Source organism: Zootoca vivipara, chromosome 10, assembly GCF_965207765.1.
Source record: "Zootoca vivipara chromosome 10, rZooViv2.hap1.1, whole genome shotgun sequence".
NCBI lineage: Eukaryota > Metazoa > Chordata > Lepidosauria > Squamata > Lacertidae > Zootoca > Zootoca vivipara.
The window spans coordinates 31,307,558-31,329,208 of record NC_142593.1 but is presented as its reverse complement, the minus strand read 5'-3'; the positions used below and the strand labels follow the sequence as shown (position 1 = coordinate 31,329,208).

The 21,651-nt window shown below is 42.9% G+C and overlaps 1 protein-coding gene across 15 annotated transcripts in view; it reads left to right on the top strand.

The window, feature by feature from the left end:
* Positions 1-11,131, top strand: part of XRCC4 (X-ray repair cross complementing 4) — a 113,173-nt gene extending 102,042 nt beyond the window's left edge. For all 15 annotated transcript variants that reach the window (XR_015946187.1, XR_015946186.1, XR_015946184.1 and 12 more), the window contains one exon: positions 10,853-11,131. Coding sequence is in view for 7 of the 15 variants with exons in the window: in XM_088653023.1 (XP_088509149.1) it covers positions 10,853-10,961 (109 nt within the window). In the remaining 8 variants the exon portion in view is untranslated. The remainder of the gene's footprint in view (positions 1-10,852) is intronic.
* Positions 11,132-21,651: the final 10,520 nt, after the last annotated feature.

Sequence of the window (21,651 nt, the reverse complement as noted above, 5' to 3'; positions counted from 1 at the left end):
GAGCCAGCACTCTTGCAGATCAAGGAATCTATTGCCTTTAAGGAATGCCTACATAGAAGCTTCCATGCTCTCAGTTTGGTGCTTAAGAGCATAACTTAGAATTGCAGGAATCAGTGTCAATAAAAAAAAGCCTGTTCAGGGCCATTGCAGGTGCATTGCAACACATCCCACTCTGATTCCATATGCCATACATGGCATTAAGTGTACATGGGCCGTCAAGTTTTTATGGCAAGAATTGCTCTATAAGTCTGCAAAAGGAACCTAGTTTTGCATGTTATCTCCTTGGTTTGTTTCCGACATTTATAAAACTCTGATATGTAGTACAGTGGTACCTTGGTTCTCGAACTTCTGGGAGTCTGTTCGACTCCTGAACCGTTTGAAAACCAAGCCGCACCTTCCGATTGGCTGCAAGAGCTTCCTGCACTCAAGCAGAAGCTGTGTCAGACGTTTGGCTTCCAAAAAACGTTCACAAACTGGAACAGTTCCTTCTGGGTTTGCGGCATTCGGGAGCCGATTTGGTCGGGAGCCAAGCTGTTTGACAGCCAGGGTACCAGTGTGGTGTAGTGGTTAAGGGCGGTAGACTCGTAATCTGGGGAACCGGGTTCGCGTCTCCGCTCCTCCACATGCAGCTGCTGGGTGACCTTGGGCTAGTCACACTTCTTTGAAGTCTCAGCCCCACCCACCTCACAGGGTGTTTGTTGTGGGGGAGGAAGGGAAAGGAGAATGTTAGCCGCTTTGAGACTCCTTCGGGTAGTGATAAAGCGGGATATCAAATCCAAACTCCTCCTCCTCCTCCTCCTCCTCCTCCTCCTCCTCCTCCTCCTCCTCCTCCTCCTCCTCCTCCTCCTCCTCCTCCTCCTCCTCCTCCTCCTCCTCTTCTTCTTCTTCTTCTTCTTCTTCTTCTTCTTCTTCTTCTTCTTCTTCTTCTTCTTCTTCTTCTTCTTCTTCTTCTTCTTTCTTCTTCCACCACTGTAAATTGTCACCCCTTTCACACACCACTTGCAGGAATAGGCAAAGCCTGCAGGTTGTGCCTTTGGTCTCATAGCAGGAGTTTTACAAAGCATCAGAGTGCTCTCAACCTTTTATCAGGGTGGGTTTCTCACTTGGAGCTCCCTGTGGTTCTGTAATTGCCGACTTGACGCAACCTGCCTCCAGCCTTGCCCTTCTCTGTGGGATCTGGCATCAGACTGGAACATGACTCTTACATGTTCCTTTGGTGTAATTGGAAATTCTGTGTGATGGTGTGCCTTCTGTTGAACGCAGGAGGGGCCAGTGGAAATCTGATGTTGCAAAAAATAAAACCCTATTATAGCTTGTAATTGTATTATATTTGCATACTTCAATTATAAATATATATAAATATAACAAATGTAGTGATAGTGTGGTCTCCAGAGTAAGAACATTGCTATCGTTCAGTGTTAAATGCCCCAAATTCAGCAAGATTAGTTAATCTCGCTTGATCCTTATCTCAGAAGCTGTGACAAGAAGAAGACAATGACAAGAAAGAACTGTTGGGAAAGATCGGGACTATAATGGATTACAATGATAAGAATTTGGAATTTGGACTAGGATGGCAGCAAGTATCGTTATTCAGAATCCCCAGATTTTGAAGCATGGGAATCCAAAAATGTTATAATTTGGCATACTATTTGGTTTAATTGATATGTATTTGTATAATTTGGAATAATTGATATGATATGATTGGTTTGTAATTGGAAAATTTAATAAAAATTGTTTTTTTAAAAAAACAAACAAAACAAAATTCAGCAAGATTATAGAAGCCAGTGCAATTTTGTCTGTCTAAGCTTAATCAACAACTTTGATTTCCTATGCATTTTACTATTGAAGCTTAATGTCTAAGCTTAATCATCTCCCCTAAAGATCCCAAAAATAGTTTTGCTATTTCCCCAAAATTAGCTTTTGGGTGATCACACATGCCAGGTACTTATTTGTGCAGATGTGTGCAGTGGCACACAAATAGATAGGTTCTGTCACATGAGAAGCAAACAGCACTACTCAGATGGCATATGGAAAACTGTTACGTTTGAGTTTATCCTCAGAAAAAGTTCTTCTCATTGATTTTAAATATATGTTTGTACTTCATGTTAATGGGATAATAATCATATCATTAGTTAGATTCTGCTCTTTGCATTTGTTGCAATTACCTTTCTTGTAATTAGAGTTCTAAAACATCTCTAGGGAGTAAAATTTGTTAATTTCTGTCATTTCTGTCTTGATTTTTTTTAAAAAACGCTAAATGATTTCAGTCTGTTTACTCTATGCCATGTTTTCAAAAATCTCATATTTTTCAGCATATATATTGAATTCCAGTTTTGCAATGTAAATAGTGACACACACACACACACACCTAGTTAATGAAAGACAGCAGATGAAAGCTTTCCCTGTGATGCTGAACCATAAACATACAATTGCTGTTTATCCTTTGGAAGGGGGAAGCAAAAGCCTCAAGTGAGAAACTGATGCCTGACAAATGTCTGCCAGCCATTCTTCCTGTTCCCCTGTCCACAGCTTGGGGGCAGGGGGAGAAACATTGCACTGGTTTTCAAAGAAGAATAACCCAAGAGAGATGGGACATTAGTGCTTCCCTGGTTCATCTGGGTAACACTGTGTTATTTTACATGGGCTGCATCTGGTCTACATCTGCCCTGTGTGTTATCTATCTATCATCTATCTATCTATCTATCTATCTATCTATCTATCTATCTATCTATCTATCTATCTTTTCATTGATACCCTGACTTTCCGTGAGAAACAGACTTAAAGGCAGCTTATAGTGAGTCAGCAATAAAAGTCATAATAAAACAATAAGTTAAAGTATCTCCATTGTCCAATAGAAAGAAAGAATTCTGATTAACACCTCACTTCTTTTTATGCCATTCATATTAATTTGCTTTGTACTGCAGTCCTGAACATGTATTTGCTTCAAAACCAGTAGGGTTGGTAAATACCATTTAAGAGAAATGAATGCTTTAGTCTTGCAAAGGGCTCCCATCAATTTTGGGGGTTGATCAGTCCAACTTCCTGCCAAGAACGCTGTTATGAATTCTTCATAAACTTGCAAAGTGTAAATTATTTAACTTGGAAGCAGGTTTCCTGTCTGCAAACAAAGGAAGAACTGACAGCAGAATGCTCTCTGAATTGCAACTAGACTGGTACTTCATCCCTTGGTGTATATTAACATCCAGAGAAGACTCACCTCTGTCCTTTCTATCCAGCTATGGAATTAATTATCTCTTGGTAGAGTGATGGCACCCAGCTCTGGAATCATTGTGTGATCCTGAATATTTCAACTCATTCATCCAGAGAGCTGAATCTTTGTCGGTTTCACAGACCTCATGAATGAACTGGTACAGACAGGTGGCAAAAACATCAGAAGGACAAAACACACAGGCATGAAAAGGGTCCTCACTTCTATCACACTTCAAAGATGAAATAAAATTAAAAAATTGTCCAGTAGCACCTTAGAGACCAACTAAGTTTGTTCTGGTTATAAGCTTTTGTGTGCATGCACACTTCTTCAGATACTTCAAAGATGAATATTAACTGAGTTTCCCCTGCCTCTTGGGTTTATGTGGCTAAGGATCCTGAAACAGGTATTTATTCTGCCAACTACAGTCTGCGTGCTTTTTTGATACTATCAACAACTGGGACTGCCAGTAGCTACCTACTGTGTAGTACTCTTTTAGCCTTTTGATTTCATCTCTAGCTAAAAAATAGATGAAAGCTATTCAATCATCATGATTGCAGCACAAATCCATTTCATAACCTGGCTAACATAATTCTATATAGAATTGTAGGATAGTAGGGGGAAACACTCATTTGGGGAGAGAAAAGAGAGAGAGAAGCTACCTGAACTTGCACCGATAATGAATGAGAATACACAGGTGACGAACCAGAGGCTCCTGGATAGCTAGCTAGTTGGGAGCATAATCCATCTTTTCTTTTTTTAAATGTTACATTTTTAGAAGCCAAATTAAATCTTACTTTGTTGAAGCAAACTGATTTGTTGTTGTTGTTGTTTAGTCGTTTAGTCGTGTCCGACTCTTCGTGACCCCATGGACCATAGCACGCCAGGCACTCCTGTCTTGCACTGCCTCCCGCAGTTTGGTCAAACTCATGTTCGTAGCTTCGAGAACACTGTCCAACCATCTTGTCCTCTGTCGTCCCCTTCTCCTAGTGCCCTCAATCTTTCCCAACATCAGGGTCTTTTCCAAGGATTCTTCTCTTCTCATGAGGTGGCCAAAGTATTGGAGCCTCAGCTTCATGATCCGTCCTTCCAGGGAGCACTCAGGGCTGATTTCCTTAAGAATGGATAGGTTTGATCTTCTTGCAGTCCATGGGACTCTCAAGAGTCTCCTCCAGCACCATAATTCAAAAGCATCAATTCTTCGGCGATCAGCCTTCTTTATGGTCCAACTCTCACTTCCATACATCACTACTGGGAAAACCATAGCTTTAACTATACGGACCTTTGTCGGCAAGGTGATGTCTCTGCTTTTTAAGATGCTGTCTAGGTTTGTCATTGCTTTTCTCCCAAGAAGCAGGCGTCTTTTAATTTCGTGACTGCTGTCACCATCTGCAGTGATCAAGGAGCCCAAGAAAGTAAAATCTCTCACTGCCTCCATTTCTTCCCCTTCTATTTGCCAGGAGGTGATGTGACCAGTGGCCATGATCTTGGTTTTTTTGATGTTGAGCTTCAGACCATATTTTGCGCTCTCCTCTTTCACCCTCATTAAAAGGTTCTTTAATTCCTCCTCGCTTTCTGCCATCAAGGTTGTGTCATCTGCATATCTGAGGTTGTTGATATTTCTTCCAGCAATCTTAATTCCGGCTTGGGATTCATCTAGTCCAGCCTTTCGCATGATGAATTCTGCATATAAGTTAAATAAGCAGGGAGACAATATACAACCTTGTCGTACTCCTTTCCCAATTTTGAACCAATCAGTTGTTCCATGTCCACTTAAATTACTGCAGTACAGCACATTATCTGAATCACTGCAAGTTCTTAATGGTGCTATCTGTTGAGAGCCACTTGTGAAACCAACAAACTCTTCTCATTCAAATTTCATTCAAATGCATGGGATTTGAGCATTACATTTTAGCATTTCCTATGTAGAAGGAGTTTGGGGATTCAATATTTTTACTTGGCCTTTGAGAGCCAGGAGAAGGTGAGGCACCTGAGACATCGCTGTCTCAGCTGCCTCACCTTTAGAGTGAATGAGTCTCGACCATTTCAGCACAACCACCAGATAGAAGGCCCCTCTATACTAAACGGAGGTCTTGGACCTCCTCAGCTACTTTGATGGAGGGGTTTAATGTAAAGGTGAAGTTTTTTGAAGACGGTATCTGCCCTCCCTCAAACATTTGTTCCCCCAATTCAGCAAGCTGAACATTCTAGATTGAGAGGTGACAGATCAATAGTGGCTGCTGGGTGTATCCAAGAAGACATTCCATAGCGATGTATCTAAATAAGAAATCATGAGCGGAATGACCAACATTATTGAGTTTGCTCAAGATTATTAACTTCTGTAGGGTTGCTGGAAGGGGGAAAGTATGGAGCACCAGCATATCATTGTAAATATAATTTTTAAAGACTAAGTAGAAAATATTGCAATATTGGTGGATAGTTTATGTTGTATTGGGTTTGTAAAAACTCTTGTCTAAATTGCTAGGCAAACCCAAACGTTTGTGCTGTGTATATACTTTTTTGTGGTTTTGACTAAGTAATCAGATCCCCTTTCCCCCTCCCTGCTGAGACAGTGGCTGTAAAACGATTTCTCAATCTAGATGTGTGGTCTAGTTCCTTTATGTAGGAATGAGCTTAAGTGTAAATGAACCACAGGAATGTATGTCTCTGGTTAACTCACCTCAGGCTTGTGAATTCTTTTTTTTTTAATGGTATATGGATTTAATTCTCAAAACTTGAATTGTTGACAAGCAGGCAGAAATGTGTTTTAACTACATATAATAATTATATATCACTTTGTTAATTCTCCTAATGTAATAATATTAAACTGAATATACTTGTTGCCACCTGCTTATTTTTACAATATTAAATTTAGTTTAAGAAAAGAAGTAGATCTTTATTAAGATGGGCTAATTCTGGCCAGTATGTATTTGTGAGTTAAATTATTTTATATATCAATAGCTATCATTTTTAAATGATTCAGCCAGGCTATATCCAAGTAGATTACAGTTAATTCTTTAAAAACAAAAACACTAACCTCAATTTTAAATGTAATTTAACGATTGAAAGCAGCAAATGGTGAGCATCGTGAAGCCTTCAGTCTGGAACATGCACATATGATTTGTTGAATTAGTGCCTTTAGATCTTTTTTCAGATGCATTATGCCGATTGTATTTCTGATAAACGCAGATGCAGTTTTTACTTCTGCCAAACGCTTATGCTGGGTAATGAGTGCTGAATTCCTTCCGGACCATTCAGTTGCCCAGTTTCTTTGAAAATGTCTAAAATGCACAATTAAGTAAACTCTTCCCTCCCGCCATATTCCCACACTTCCCTCCTCCCCAGACCATCACATGCATTTAAAAAGCTCCTCTCTCCTAGTCATGTGACAAAGTTAGAAGTGTGGGGTGGCAGAGGCAGATTTAGAGCAGCACAACCAGTTCTGCCGCACTGGCCGCTGAGCCTAGAGGGTGCTGCAGGGTACTGCAACTATGACCTAGTGAATTGAGCAAAATGGAAGGTGAGAAGCAGCAATTGCTGAATTTTGGCCTTGCACAGGTGCGGCTGAAATTTGAAAGACAAGTCCACCCCTGGGATAGCGGGCAACCAATTGTGCCTAGTTAAATCTTTGTGTAATTGATTTCTGTGTTGAGCTTTGCATTATTAAGTGATGTAATTTAATTATTATTATTATTATTATTTATTGGCCAAGTACCAACATACTTGCTTTGGCTACATTGCATTGCAATGTAAACGTACCTTATACAAACATTGTTCTACATACAATACAATAGCACTTTTATTTTAATTTTTGAATAAGAAAATCAAAATAATTGTGCTCTTTTTGTTTTCTTTTGTTTCATTCCATGTCTGGTCACAAAGCACTGGTCACAGAGAGATGTGCAGCAAGCCACAAAGTTTTTGTCGTTAAGGCACTCCTACAAGACTGTTTCTAGCAGTCTGGTTGGGTCTTGAGAACTTCATGATTGTGCAGGGCCTGAGCTTAGTCCACAAAAGCCAAGTTTAAGGAAACATCTCAACCAAACTGTGTGGGAGACCAGCCAGCCTGTGCTGTTATATACCCAGGGAAATTCCTCACATCCTCCCATTTCATCGGGGTTATAGTGTTTCTATCTCTTGCCCTACCAATAGTGCCTCATCTTCTTTGTGCCCAGGATTTCATCCAAGTTTTGCTTGGCTTAAAAACGATAATGATTTTGAAGAGGCAAAACATCTCAGTAACAAAAATTAAACTGGTTGGATAATTTCAACTCGGCCATAGCCAACATGGTGCTCTCCAGATGTTGTGGGTTACAGCAGTCATCATCTCTGACCATTGGCTGACTGGGGCTGATGAGAGTTGGGGTCCAACAACTGCTAGATGCTACCAGATTGACTATCCCTGCCTTAAGCAGCTAAGTCAAGTCATGATGTAATGAAGGGATGTCTATCTTCCTGACTACATGACCATCCAGTACAATAGTGATGAGTAATTTACCACACCTCTCCCATAGAAGAAACCATCACCATGAATATGTTGCTCTGCACAGTGATAGGAGGTGAAGGAACTCCCATAGTATCTGAAAACATGACAGAGTTAGAAATTTTCGCCCTGGGAGACACAAAGTTTAGTGGGAAACATGTCAGTTCCCCATCATTTTTCATACAGGGGAGTGATTAACTAATGATAAATTTATATAGAGCAGAGAACATAACCAAATCCAAGTGGTTTTCTAGTGTAGTTGTTAGAATTTCTAGGAAAATGTTTCCTAATACATGAACCATGCTACAATATACCCCACACTGGGAATTTAAGAACAAAGCCCCAGTAAATGTGTCAGCACAGCCTAGGACATGATGGATGTGCCAGCACTGGCAAAAAGCCAAGCATCCTATACAAATGTAGATCTTATATAAAGTCTTGGCAAATTCAGCCTCCAATCTGAATTTTTCTTTTTTCTTTTCCAAAGGAAAAGGGCAAAAAAATTATTCCCTGTCTTATTAACAACAGCACATATCACTTTGGACCATAGCTGCCAAGTTTTCCCTTTTCTCACGAGGAAGCCTATTCAGCATAAGGGAAAATCCCTTTAAAAAAGGGATAACTTGGCAGCTATGCTTTGGACATAGATGTTAACATGTTAACATGTAGCTGACTTTTAGGTCAATGTTCCAAGAGCTATGAAATATATAATTTGTTGTCAGAATTCTGAATTTTGTGTGGCTGTAGGAGCATTTAAGTTGCATTATCTGTTGTTTCACCTCATCATTAGGATAGGCACTCAATCACACTAAATAGTTAGTGGGTGCTTTGCTTTGTCTGTTTGAGATGTCTCACATCTGCTTTTTCAGTTTTGTGTGGCTTGTTCTCAGCTGAGAAAACAAATACTCATCAATGCTCTTACCTGCCCTTCAGTTTGTGGTTCAGCTCTCTGTATTATTCACACAACTCATAAACAGAGTTGATGTTTCACATTTGAGGGTGCTAAACTGTGGTGAAGTTGGAATTCTTTTTTCATTACATTATTATCCTGCTTTTTCTCCAAGGAGATGAAGGCAGTGTGTGTACTTCTTTCCCTTTGTTTTATCCTCACAACAACCTTAGGTTAGACTGAGGTTTATAGGTGAGCATGGATTTCAACCTGGGACTCCCCAAGCAGACATATTCTCAAATTCTGGCACACTCCCAAAGCAGGCTTTCTTCATCTGTGGCGAGAATGTTCAAAACATCACTGGAAAAACCATGGTGGGAATATAATCTCCTTGATTTGGGGATGTATTTTAAAGTTTGGGTTCCTTGGTAATCCTGCTAAATGTCACAGAGTTCACAAAGCTTTAACTAATGTGGTGGTGGCAGCCAGGGCAGTCTCGAGCAGGTCGGGCGCCCTGGCGCTGAGGGGCAGAGATCGCTCCGGCGCCCCCGCCCTCACAGGACACAGCATGGTTTCCGCGCGGCTTTGCCGCGCAGCGCCCTGCCTGCCAGCCCGGCGCCCTGACACACCGCGCCACCGGGGCTCTACCTAGAGCCGGCCCTGGTAGCAGCACAAATTGTATGATCCAGAGAGCAGAGATTCCATGGCTTTCTGTGTGTTTAAGAAAACACTTTGTGTATTGTAACGGTGTAGGGGGGGAAGGGTCACACCTCTTCATGCCCCTCTGTCTATACCCCTGATATCTGTGCATCTGTGATTCGGAATCGAGATCCCTTATGAGATGGAAGCCCCTGTGCACTTAGTGTGAGGATATGAGGGTCTCTTTATTTCTTACTTTTCTAACATTTATGTCCTGCCTTTCTTCTGTCATGGAACCCGCAGGAATTTACATGTGTTTCCCAGGTGGTCTCCCATCTGAACTGGATAGGCTCATGCCTGCTTAGCTTTGGCAAGGTGGTGACCTGTCAGGGATACCAACTATAGAGGGCTCTGGGTGCCCAAGCACCTGCAAAAAAATTGTTGTGGGTGCTCACCACAGGGCCCCTGACACAACTTCCAGTGCCTCGCGAAGCATCGGAAGCCAAGTCTGAAGCTTTGCGAGGTCTCAGAACCTGACTTTTGGTGGCAATGGAAGTCAGGTTCCAAGGCCAGGGCACGGGCATGACAACATGTCATGCACATTGGGGAGCCCAGGTCAGCTCCCCTGCCTCTTGTTCTTTCGTACCATTTGCTTCTTTCTGCTAAACAGATAGGTGCTGCTAGGGGTGTGGCTAGCTGGCATAGTCTCATTTTACTCTCAGATACTGGGGAGAAGTAAGAGGAGGTTGTCCAAAGAGGGCCCTATGATTGGTTTGCGTGGAATACCTGGCTTACGTGAAAAGTTACTTATGTGGTACACAACAGAAGTTTGGATCATGCAATTCCTGTGCCAGCTGCTTGACTGTATTAACCTGCCAGTGACTTTATGAATCAGGATTTATTACATTTCTCAGTAAACTGCAGATTTCTTTTAGCCGCTGTAATTAAAAGACAAGCAATGAAGGTAAAGAAATTGGGAATCTCTAAACACATGCTTCTCAAGGATTTCAGATACTGCACAGGAGGCCCAAAGACACACACTAGATTTGAAAGCGCAAATCTTTTTGCTATTTGTATGTAGTATATTTTCTCTCTCTCTCTCTCTCTCTCTCTCTCTCTCTCTCTCTCTCTCTATATATATATATATATATATATACACTATTGGCAAGGCAGAAGGTAGAGATTAAGACCTTGAAATTTAGGAATTTGCTCCTAATGTCAAAATATTAGAAAATGGCTATAAATCTCATGCAAGAAAAATGAGGGGGGAAATCCAGCCAATTTTCAGCTAATCCATGCAGCGGTAACTGAACTAAATACAGCTTAGCTGTCTTTTCCATTTACTTGCTTGCTTCTGCTTAATTCTTTATGTTGGCATCACAGGTTGGATTGGCATCTTGAGGAAAATGAGAGGGGGGATTCAAATGTGACAACTAAACTATTGCAACCTGAATATTTTCATTGATGGCTTTGCCACAGATGAGCAAGTAGCAAATATGAGCGAGATTCCTTCCTAAACATGAATGCAGTCTCCAAAGACACTAAACTTTTCTTTAAGTATCTTCACCTAACATTGTTTAAAAATAACCAACATAAATTTGTTTCACTAAGGTTATCTGCTTTAAATCTCTAGAGCTGATTCTCCTCCAAAATCGTCAGGCAAGCAGCTGTCATCGAAAGAGATGCCTTCAGGGTCAGAAAAAAACACGGGTGATCCTGAAGACCTTTTTGATGATATCTGACCAATCTGGAAGAAGACCAAGACCTCACTACAAGCTGTTTATCTCCAATTAATTATTTGTCTCAAAAAGAACATTTTTATCTAGAAGCGGGGAGGGGGGCGCTATTTGTTCTTTTGGAGAACATTTTTAACAGTGGTTTTATCTTTTTCTAATAAAGTTTTTGTGTGTGATCCCCCTAGTGGTCATCATTTGTCACTCAAGATTTCAAAGATGGGTTTGCCTACAGTTGATTTGTGTGAGGGAAGCTGATCTTCCCTTGGGGGTTAGGGAGAAAAAATAACCAGACCACCAAAGTGGCAGCAATAAAAACAGTGATGGGAGATTAAGGGCTGCAGTCCCTGCAGAAAGGTGTCTTTTAAAGTCTATAACTTTTTCATAGATAGCAATAAGATATTTCCCAAATTCAAGGCTGACAAATATTTTTCTAATTTGCGTCATTCTGCTATGAATCCAACGTCCTCTCTCTCTCTCCTTGGTTGCCACTTTTTTAAAAAGTCCCAGGGTGAAGGCTGATCATCATTAGCTCCAGTTATGCAGTGGTCTAAGCTGCTACGTCTTGCTCAAGCCTACACCGTTGTTTCATATTTTTATTGATGCAAGCCACTTTGGGTCCTACTGGCAAAAGGTGGTAAACAAAAGTCTCAAATAATAAGGGCAAGTTTTTATATGACAACGTCTTCAAGGGGAAACAAAGTCACTTGTGAAAGAGAGCAAGAGAAGGTAGTGCAGATGAATAGGTAGATGTTTTTGCAGGCACTGTAAAAAAACACACACAAGAAATGGGACATGATTATTTTTTTACTACAAAACATGCTTCTGGAAAACAATGTTCATTTCAGCTCAGCCTTAATCGATGCTAGTTGCTACCGGAGCAGATTGTGCAGTTCAACTCTGGGAAGAAGAAAGAGAAATGCCAAAATTAACAAGATTATAGTTGCTATATGGAACTCCCATTTTAGCTCTCACACATTTATGCTTCTCCATTCTTTTGGACCCGCTGGTGTTTCTGATCTAAGTTTGTTTTAGATGGGAATCTACTAACCCAGGGGTCAGCAAACTTTTTCAGAAGGGGGCCAGTCCACTGTCCCTCAGACCTTGTGGGGGGCTGGACTATATTTTTTGGGGGGGGGAATGAACAAATTCCTATGCCCTACAAATAACCCAGAGATGCATTTTATATAAAAGGACACATTCTTCTCATGTAAAAACATGCTGATTCCCGGCCCGTTCGCGGGCCGGATTTAGAAGGCTATTGGGCCGCATCCAGCCCCCGGGCCTTAGTTTGGGGACCCCTGTACTAACCTTTGCTCAGAGTAGACCTATTGAAATTGTTGGCCATGTCTAATTTAGAGAACATTAATTTCACAGAATCTACCAAAAATAAAAGTTAGTTGAATACAGCCCTTTGTTGTTGTTTTTTTCAGTTCAACGTTTGCTGCCACATTTTATAGCACTGCAAATTCAACAATAGTTCAGCTTGCATAACGCATACAGGACTAAACAAAGAAGAAGAAGAAACAAAAAAATTGAAAATAGGACACTGAATCCATTATGGAAATATGAAATATGGATGAAAAACACTACTCTTTCTATAAACTGTGTGCAAAGCTGAAAAGGGATAAGGATTAGGGTGTATGTTATGAAAAGATAGGTATAAATGCTTCAGGTTACAAACGCTTCAGGTTACAGACTCCGCTAACCCGGAAGTAGTACCTTGGGTTAAGAACTTTACCTCAGGATGAGAACAGAAATTGCGTGGTGGTGGCACGGCGGCAGCGGGAGGCCCCATTAGCTAAAGTGGTACCTCAGGTTAAGAACAGTTTCAGGTTAAGAACGGACCTCCAGAACGAATTAAGTTCTTAACCAGAGGTACCACTGTAGATTGTTACCAGGTGCTCCCTACTGGAGATGCTTTCCAATGTGTAACCATATTTAATTAGGAAATAATGGTAAAACATATTTTTACTTTTTCTCATACTCTTTGGACATGTGTTGGCTGCAACTCCATACGTTTATCCATCCTGCAATCTCAAATGGGTTGGATCCTGAGGAAATTAGTCATAAATTATAGTTGTGACTAACTTCCTCTGCATCCAACTCAACTTTTTCCTTGGGATTGTAGCCATACCTCCTCCTTCTTAAAAATGCTTTGCAGTATAAACATCTGCTCAGCTATATACAGTTTTCATGGCTTTTTATCAATGCCCCTACCATTAAATGCAAATTGTACAGAGATTATATGCATCATCTTCAAACCATTAAAAACTGTTTTTTATAGCCAGTGGTGGAGAGTTTGGCTTTGGGCTAGAAAATAATGGGTTTGTTTTAGTGCCAAAGCAAAATGCACTTCCATGAATTTGTAATCCCATTCACAGGATATGAAAATGAAGTGGGGGGAGGTATTTTTCAAGATTACCTTTGTCAGCAACAATGAGGGCAGGTTTTGGTTTTTGTTGTTTCTTGTACTGACCAGCCACCATTTCCTCCCCCAAAGTGTCCCAGCAAAGGCACTAGTAAAATTCCCAAATCATTATGAGGAATAAATTGGTTCCTACTATCTGACCACAACAAGGAGCTCTGACATGACTAATTGAAAGCAGCAAAAATGAGCTAAACAAAAAAGAATCTGCCGCCAGTATGGCCAGAAAAGTTATGTATCTGAAAATCCTGGGGATTTTTTTCTATCCCTCACTCTGAAATCAGCCCCTTGTTTGGGGTACTCTCTCTTTTTTTGCCCATCCCAACCTTTGAGTCAAGATTTCTCTTTTCCACTTTCTGCCTGACCTATTTTATGGGGGGAGTGCTCCTTGAAAGAAAGGTAAGGAAACAAATGTGACAAATTCCAAATCTGTCTCTTGATGCAAAATATTCATGTGGTTTTGATTCTTACGTTGTCACCCTCAGCTTATTGTTCCTTTCTTCTTGGCATACAGAACAGGACACAATAAATATAACAGCATATATAAAACACCAAATGCAAATTAAAACCACTCAGATGTGCCAAATCGGGTGAATACGGGCTAAAATTATGCATGCAGGTTTATTATAGATGTAAAATCAAATCTTGTGCTTTCAGTCTTACACCCAACCTTACCATCATTTTCAAAGAAATCCAGTTGATGCAATAGGCCAAAATATAAAGCAGAACCACTCGGGAAATGATTAGAAACTAGTTTACCTTTGAGTGGATCCTGTTTATTTTATACACTTAAGAGGTGTAAGAGTGCTCTGTGTGGCCAACCCAATAGTTGTCTATTTGTGTCTCTCTCTCTCTCTCTCTCTCTCTCTCTCTCTCTCTCTCTCTCTCTCTCTCTCACACACACACACACACACACACACTTGCTTTAGTGCATGTCCCTCTTTGATATATTGTCTCACTGATTTCAGCAGTTTCCAAGGTACAGTGGTACATCGGTTTAAGTACACAATTGGTTCCGGAAGTCTGTACTTAAACCTGAAGTGTACTTAACCTGAAGCGAACTTTCCCATTGAAAGTAATGGAAAGTGGATTAATCCGTTCCAAATGGTCCGCGGAGTACTTAAACTGAAGCGTACTTAGCCTGAAGCGAACTTTCCCATTGAAAGTAAAGGAAAGTGGATTAATCCGTTCCAGACGGGTCCGCGGAGTACTCAACCTGAAGCGTACTTAACCCAAAGTATGAGTGTAATTGGTTTTGGAAGACTGTACTTAACCTGAAGCGAACTTTCCCATTGAAAGTAATGGAAAGTGGATTAATCTGTTCCTGGCAGGTCCGTGGAGTACTCAACCTGAAGCGTACTTAACCCGAAGTATGAGTGTAATTGGTTCTGGAAGTCCGTACTTAACCTGAAGCGTACTTAACCTGAAGTGAACTTTCCCATTGAAAGTAATGGAAAGTGGATTAATCCGTTCCAGATGGGTCCGCGGAATACTTAAACTGAAAGTACTCAAACCGAAGAGTACTTAAACCGAGGTATGACTGTACTTGGGGTCTTGTTGCTATTTTTCAACCAGTGGAGGACATTCAATAGGCTACTTATCCTAGTATAAAGCACTTCTGCAGAGTGCCCCAGTACACAAAATGATGGCAAGTCATTTTTATGCTATTTAATTAAAGAGCAGCTGAAAGTCCCATAGTTTCTGCATATGGTTCTGATTACTCCGGCTAAGCATGAATCCTGTATTGGATCAAAGCTTTTTGCCCTTGTATTTCCCTCTAGCCTTGTGTTTCCATTCTCCCCACCCCCCACCCCACTAAGCTTATACAATGTTCTCTTTCATTTAACAAGACGATTAAAGTGTAGTTTTAAATATTAGTTTTATTTTAACAGTAACCTGGAGGTACTACTCAACAGGGCAAAGGTAACTCCAAAAAAAATTATGTCTGGGTTCGTGAAAGCAGTCATTTTGGAAGACCGATGCAGGATGATGGAAAATGATCTGCAAATGATTGCAGTCAGTTTTCTTGAGATTTGCTCAGCACTGGAAAGGAGCTGCATGAAAACAAACCCTGCTCGCTCTAACTCTGCTCATGAGAAGTCTCTTGAAAAGAAAGAAGACAACTAGCTTTGGCTGGAACAGTGAGGAAGCTCAGCTGCTTGGGGATATTGTTATTGCCTCGCTGGAACAAGGGGGAAAGTCTGTGATGTGTGTTTGAGAGAGTGAGATGGAACAGATCGGTGTTATTAAGTCATCTTGTACATCCGGTTGCTGATGCTTTCAGGAGAACTGCAGTACACAGTGTGTTATATTCCCAGATATCTGCACCAATCCAGAGAGCTTTAGCTATCCAGCAGCTTGAGTGAGATAGTGTATACTAATCATACTAATACTAGTATACAAGTGTATAATAATCATGCAGTATCAAATGCTCATTTTTCAAACACTGAATTTTATAATTTAGCTTTTTAAAAAAAAGAATGTTATTGGGACATGATTTAGCTAAAATTTCATGAAGGGGTCTCAACTCCTTTTCTCCATCGTTTGAGCACTGCTCTGAAGAGAGACCTGGCATGGACTGCTCACAGCAGTAGCTGTGAGGCGGTGGTGGTGTCGGCATCAGGGTCTGGTCTGGCCCCCAGGATCTCTGGGGTGTGTGGGGGCTCCAGAGTGGGCTGGTCTTGGGGAGGGCTGGAGGCTGTCGTCGGGAGATCCGTGGGGTGGGTTGGTCCGTGGTGGTGGTGGCATGATCTCTGGGGGGGTATGGGGGCTCTGGGGTGGTCTGGTCTCAGGGCGGAGTGGTCCCTGTTGGCGGCGGCGGCAGAAGGATCTCCGGAGTGAGTGTGAGTCCAGCTCGGCCTGGTCTCGGGGTGGACTGTTCTGTGGGATCTCCTGGGGGGGGGTTGGGGAAGGTGGGTGGTCTCGGGTCGACCTGGTCCTTTGTAGGGATGCGATCTCCAGTATGGGTGAGGGCTTTACAGCGGCCTATTCCGTGGACAGTCCGGGATGGGGATCAGCCTAGTCTCGGGGTGGGCGTGGTCTATGGGGCGGGTTGTGTGTCGGGGTGGTGGTGGTCGATGGGGAGTGGGCGGGATTGTGGAAGTATTTTTGTCGTGTGTGAGTTAGATGTCAACTGGAGGGCACAATTTTATTATTATTTTTTTACAAAAATCCAGGTGTTTTGCCTAGGTGAGTTCTATCCATAGGGGGATGTGAGGTTGTGGCCAAATTTGAAAACGATTGGGTAAGCAGTTTCAGAGAACATTGTGCTTTAACAAACATGGACCTACATTTATATATATACAGTACTGGAGAGAGAGAGAGAGAGAGAGAGAGAGAGAGAGAGAGAGAGAGAGAGAGAGAGAGAGAGAGAGAGAGAGATTGCTAGACCTGGAAAAGAAATCATTATGCTAGGCAACTGCAGTCACAATGCTGATGTGCCCCAAAGATTTTCTTTGAGACAAAGCTCAGCCCTCAATCCTGTTTTCATGCTCAGTAGCTCAGCTCTCAAATACATGAATTAAAATGGGATTTAAATGATGCAAGGGATCCTTCGAGCACATGCAGAACGGCTTCCCTTCATCGCCACGCAGCCCCAAGTAGCTGTTTCACTTCTAAGATTGGGAAAGAGGTCTCCTGGCCCAAACAGCCTGGCTTCCAGGAACTGGGGCCTCTAAATTTTGAGAAATAAAGCACTGGGTATTTGGTGATGACGGCTGTAGGTTGCCTAGCAACATCAACAGAGTGATTCCCCTTTCCCTCTGACCCTGCAAAATGAACAGGGCTGGCAGACAGCAGAACAAATGTGGGATGGATATCCAGGTCCTGGATATGTTGAAAAAGGTGAAGGTGTGTTTCAAGTAAATCTTGTTCCTAAACTTTGTAGCTTTCTACGAAAGAGTTCTGATAGGTTGGGCCACGAATCATGAAGTCTAGAAATCCCAAAAATGCATATGCAAGAGATTCTGGGCTTTCTAGTTTTGCCTCAACTGGTGTGGATCTCTCGGAGGAGTTTGTTTACAAAACTCAGATCCGTAATGGAAATTGCTTTCAAAGATATCCTTAAGTTTGTACAGAGACCTGGAAGTCACCATCCTTCAGGCAACGTAATGTGGTTCCAGACAATAAGTGCAGCTGCCGTGTTTAAGCTGAGCAACATTTATGGGGTGATTTATGGAAATAATTGCCGAGAAAGAAAAATCACCTCTTCTTTCCTTACACTTGTTGGGCACTGGAAATCCCTGGCAAATTGGCAGTCTTCCCAATAATGAATCAGGTTAAGTGTGTTCCTTCTTCCCATTTGACTTTGGGAAGGCATCAGTCAAGGTGAGAGTGATTCTGATTTATGAGGGCAACTCAGCAATGAGATGCAATGTAAGCTGTTTTCTTTTACGCTTGATCTTGACACATGGTTCGCCTGCAGAGCTGCAGACAGCAGCATGTTGCTGTTGCATTTCCACCCTTTTTGTTGAGCTATGGGCCGCGCTCAGAAAGTGGTGGTGGGGGATGAGTGTTCAGACCCCTGGGCTCTCACTTGTGGGGTGCCTCAGGGCTCTGTCCTCTCCCCCATGCTCTTTAACATCTACATGCAGCCGCTGGGAGAGATCATCAGGGGGTTTGGGCTGGGTGTTCATCAGTATGCGGATGATACCCAGCTCTACCTATCTTTCAAATCAGAACCAGTGAAGGCGGTGAAGGTGCCTGGAGGCAGTTGGAGGATGGATGGCAGCTAACAGATTGAGGTTAAATCCTGACAAGACAGAAGTACTGTTTGTGGGGGACAGGAGGCGGGCAGGTGTGGAGGACTCCCTGGTCCTGAATGGGGTAACTGTGCCCCTGAAAGACCAGGTGCGCAGCCTGGGAGTCATTCTGGACTCACAGCTGTCCATGGAGGCAAAGGTCAATTCTGTGTCCAGGGCAGCTGTCTATCAGCTCCAGCTGGTACGCAGGCTGAGACCCTACCTGCCTGCAGACTGTCTCACCAGAGTGGTGCATGCTCTGGTTATCTCCCGCTTGGACTACTGCAATGCGCTCTACATGGGGCTACCTTTGAAGGTGATCCGGAAACTACAACTAATCCAGAATGTGGCAGCTAGACTGGTGACTGGGAGTGGCCGCCGAGACCACATAACACCGGTCTTGAAAGGTCTACATTGGCTCCCAGTACGTTTTCGAGCACAGTTCAAAGTGTTGGTGCTGACCTTTAAAGCCCTAAATGGCCTCGGTCCAGTATACCTGAAGGAGCGTCTCCACCCAAATCGTTCTGCCCAGACACTGAGGTCCAGTACCGAGGGCCTTCTGATGGTTCCCTCGTTACGAGAAGCCAAGTTGCAGGGAACCAGGCAGAGGGCCTTCTCGGTGGCGGCGCCTGCCCTGTGGAACGCACTCCCATCAGATGTCAAAGAGAAAAACAGCTACCAGATTTTTAGAAGACATCTGAAGGCAGCCCTGTTTAGGGAGGCTTTAATTATCTGATTTCATTTTCTGTTGTAAGCGCCCAGAGTGGCTGGGGAAACCCAGCCAGATGGGCGGGGTATAAATAATAAATTATTATTATTATTATTATTATTATTATTATTATTATTATTATTATTATATGAAATAACAAACTTTCTGCTGCCAGAACCTTTCCTGTTGCAATATAATGAAACAAAAACACAGAGTGATGGGATAGGCTCACAAACGGCTGAATACAAGTAAATGTCCTCGCAGCTTCACCGCAGAATAGCATCTCCATCAAAGTTAGTAGAAAGACACACACTCCCTTTAAAAAGTCATGGCTTCCCCCAAAGATTTCTGGGAACTGCAGCTTTTTAAAGGTGCTGAGAGTTGTTAAGAGACCCAGCGCCGGTGCTAGGGCCTTTTGCGCCCTAGACAAAATCACCTTCTGCCGCCCCCGCCCCCCGGCACATGCATCATGAGGCATGCACAACGCCGCTGATGCCCCTGCACCCCATCCATAGGCGGGAGGGTGCTGAGCTCTCATTTTGGCTCGTGCTCCTCCCGCCTATGGAGGGGACGCTGTGAGCTCTTCAGCGACGGCGGCAGCGAGCGAGCGGCGGCGGCGGCAGCAACAGCGCCCATAGCTGAAGGTTTCAGCTACGGGTGCTGCCGCCGCCACCGCCACCACCGCACGCTCGTTGCAGCCGCTGAGGAGCTCACAGCGTCCCCTCCTTAGGTGGGAGGGTGCTGAGCTCTCATTTTGGCTCGCACGCCTCCCGTCTACAGAGGGGACGCTGTGAGCTCTTCAGCGGCAGCTGCAGCAAGTGAGCGGCAGCGGCGGCAGCAACAGCGCCCATAGCTGAAGGCTTCAGCTACAGGCGCTGCCGCTGCCACCGCTCACTCATTGCTCCTCCACAGGCGGGAGGAGCGTGAGCGTGCGCCGTGGGAGGGCGCTGGCGGCGCGGGGGTTTTGCGCCCCCTCCATTTATGCGCTCTAGGCAACGGCCTAGTTCACCTAAATGGACGCACCGGCCCTGAAGAGACCCCTATTCTCCTCCCAAAGCTACAGTGCCCAGAATGGTTTAACAATTGATCCATCTTCACAGGGAACTCTGGAAATTGTAGCTCTGACAGAATCTTTCAACATGCAGCTTCGTGGATGTTGTATAGCTTCACACCAAGATTGGTGTCATATCACAAATTTGAGTACTTTTCTTGAAATTACGTAAGAATTCTCTCAGTGTTCATATACATTTGGGGACTAGGATTTCCCCGGTGCAGTGTGGGACATGTCAGCTGCTGAAGTCCTCAGAGGCCATTCAGTAACAAGCATCTACTCTCATGTCAACCTATTTTTCATCTATCAAATGCCTAGATGTTATATGATCAGCAGAAAAAGGAGGGGGAGCTGAGCAAGAGCACCTTCTTATGCACCCCCCCCCATTTATATCAACAGGGTTACAAAGAAAAATATTTCAGTAGTTTGTTTCCTAAAGGCATATTTTAAATCATCAATAAAAGAGATAATTTGAAATCAATGTTTAGTTGGGAAGGTGGAAATGTGAGTCATTGTTTATGAATAACTTGTTGCTGGCAACACTGATACAGAAGCTGGAAGGGCAGAGGGAGTCCCCTGTTGAATTGACAAAAATCTCAGGGCAAAAATTAGTCCTCAAAATTGAATTATTGATTCAGCTTTAACTTTCCCTTGTCTCCCAAGAGATTACCAAGAATTGCATTGTCAGGAACAACTTTGATGCAGAAGTACAAAGGGCAGCGGGAGTCTCCTGTTGAACAGACAAAAATCTCAGGCCATTGCCCCATGTGTTTTCAGCAAATATCTGGAACACAAAAATAGTCCTCAACATGAATGTACTGATTCTGCTTTAACCTCTTCTCTCAAAATATTACCACTGCATTATCAGGGGAAAAGCTAAGAACTTCAGGTGTATAAGTGGCTACCTGTTTTCAGTCCAGACTGGAAGGGGAAGCCAAAATGTTCAGGGACTTGAGCTGTCTATTAGGAAAGACTAACTAAAAGGAGATGTATCTGTGTATCTGACGAAGTGTGCATGCACACGAAAGCTCATACCAAAATAAAAACTTAGTTGGTCTTTAAGGTGCTACTGAAGGAATTTTTTTATTTTGCTTCGACTCAGACCAGCACGGCTACCTACCTGTAAAAGGAGATGCTTTGCTTTAGAAAAGAGCTGACTACATGGGGACTTGATCAAGGTTAAAAAACGATGCATCATGTTGAGAAAATGGGGGGGGGTTGCCCTTTCCTATGATGCTAAGAATCAGGGATTACCTAAACTGATTGGCAATAGATGCAGAACAGATTAGAGAAAGTACTTCTTCCCATAATGCATAATTAAGGCTGCAATCTCACTGGATGAGTAGACTTAGGAATTGTGCAGCAAATGCTAGACTTCATGACCAGGAATTAACGAGTGTTGGCTATGAGTTTAGAGGGCTTTCAATGGGAAATAGACCAGTTCAACAAATATATGCATCAAGGGTTATTAGGCCATTAATCCAACAGAACCTCTATCAGAAACAGCAGTCACTGAATACCATTTCTAGGAGTGCAACAGCATGGAAGGGCTCGCTATTGCCTTTCTGCACTGCTTGTGGAACTTTTCAATACATCTGGTTGCCTGTATACAAGAAAAAGTACTGGAGATCATGTAGGACTACAGCTCCCATCATCCCTGACTATTGGCCCTGCTGGCTTGGGCTGGTGGGAGTTGGAGTCCAATGACATCTGGCCACAGGTTCCCACCCCTGGACTAGATGTATCCTTAACTGAAGTTGTACTCTGCTTCC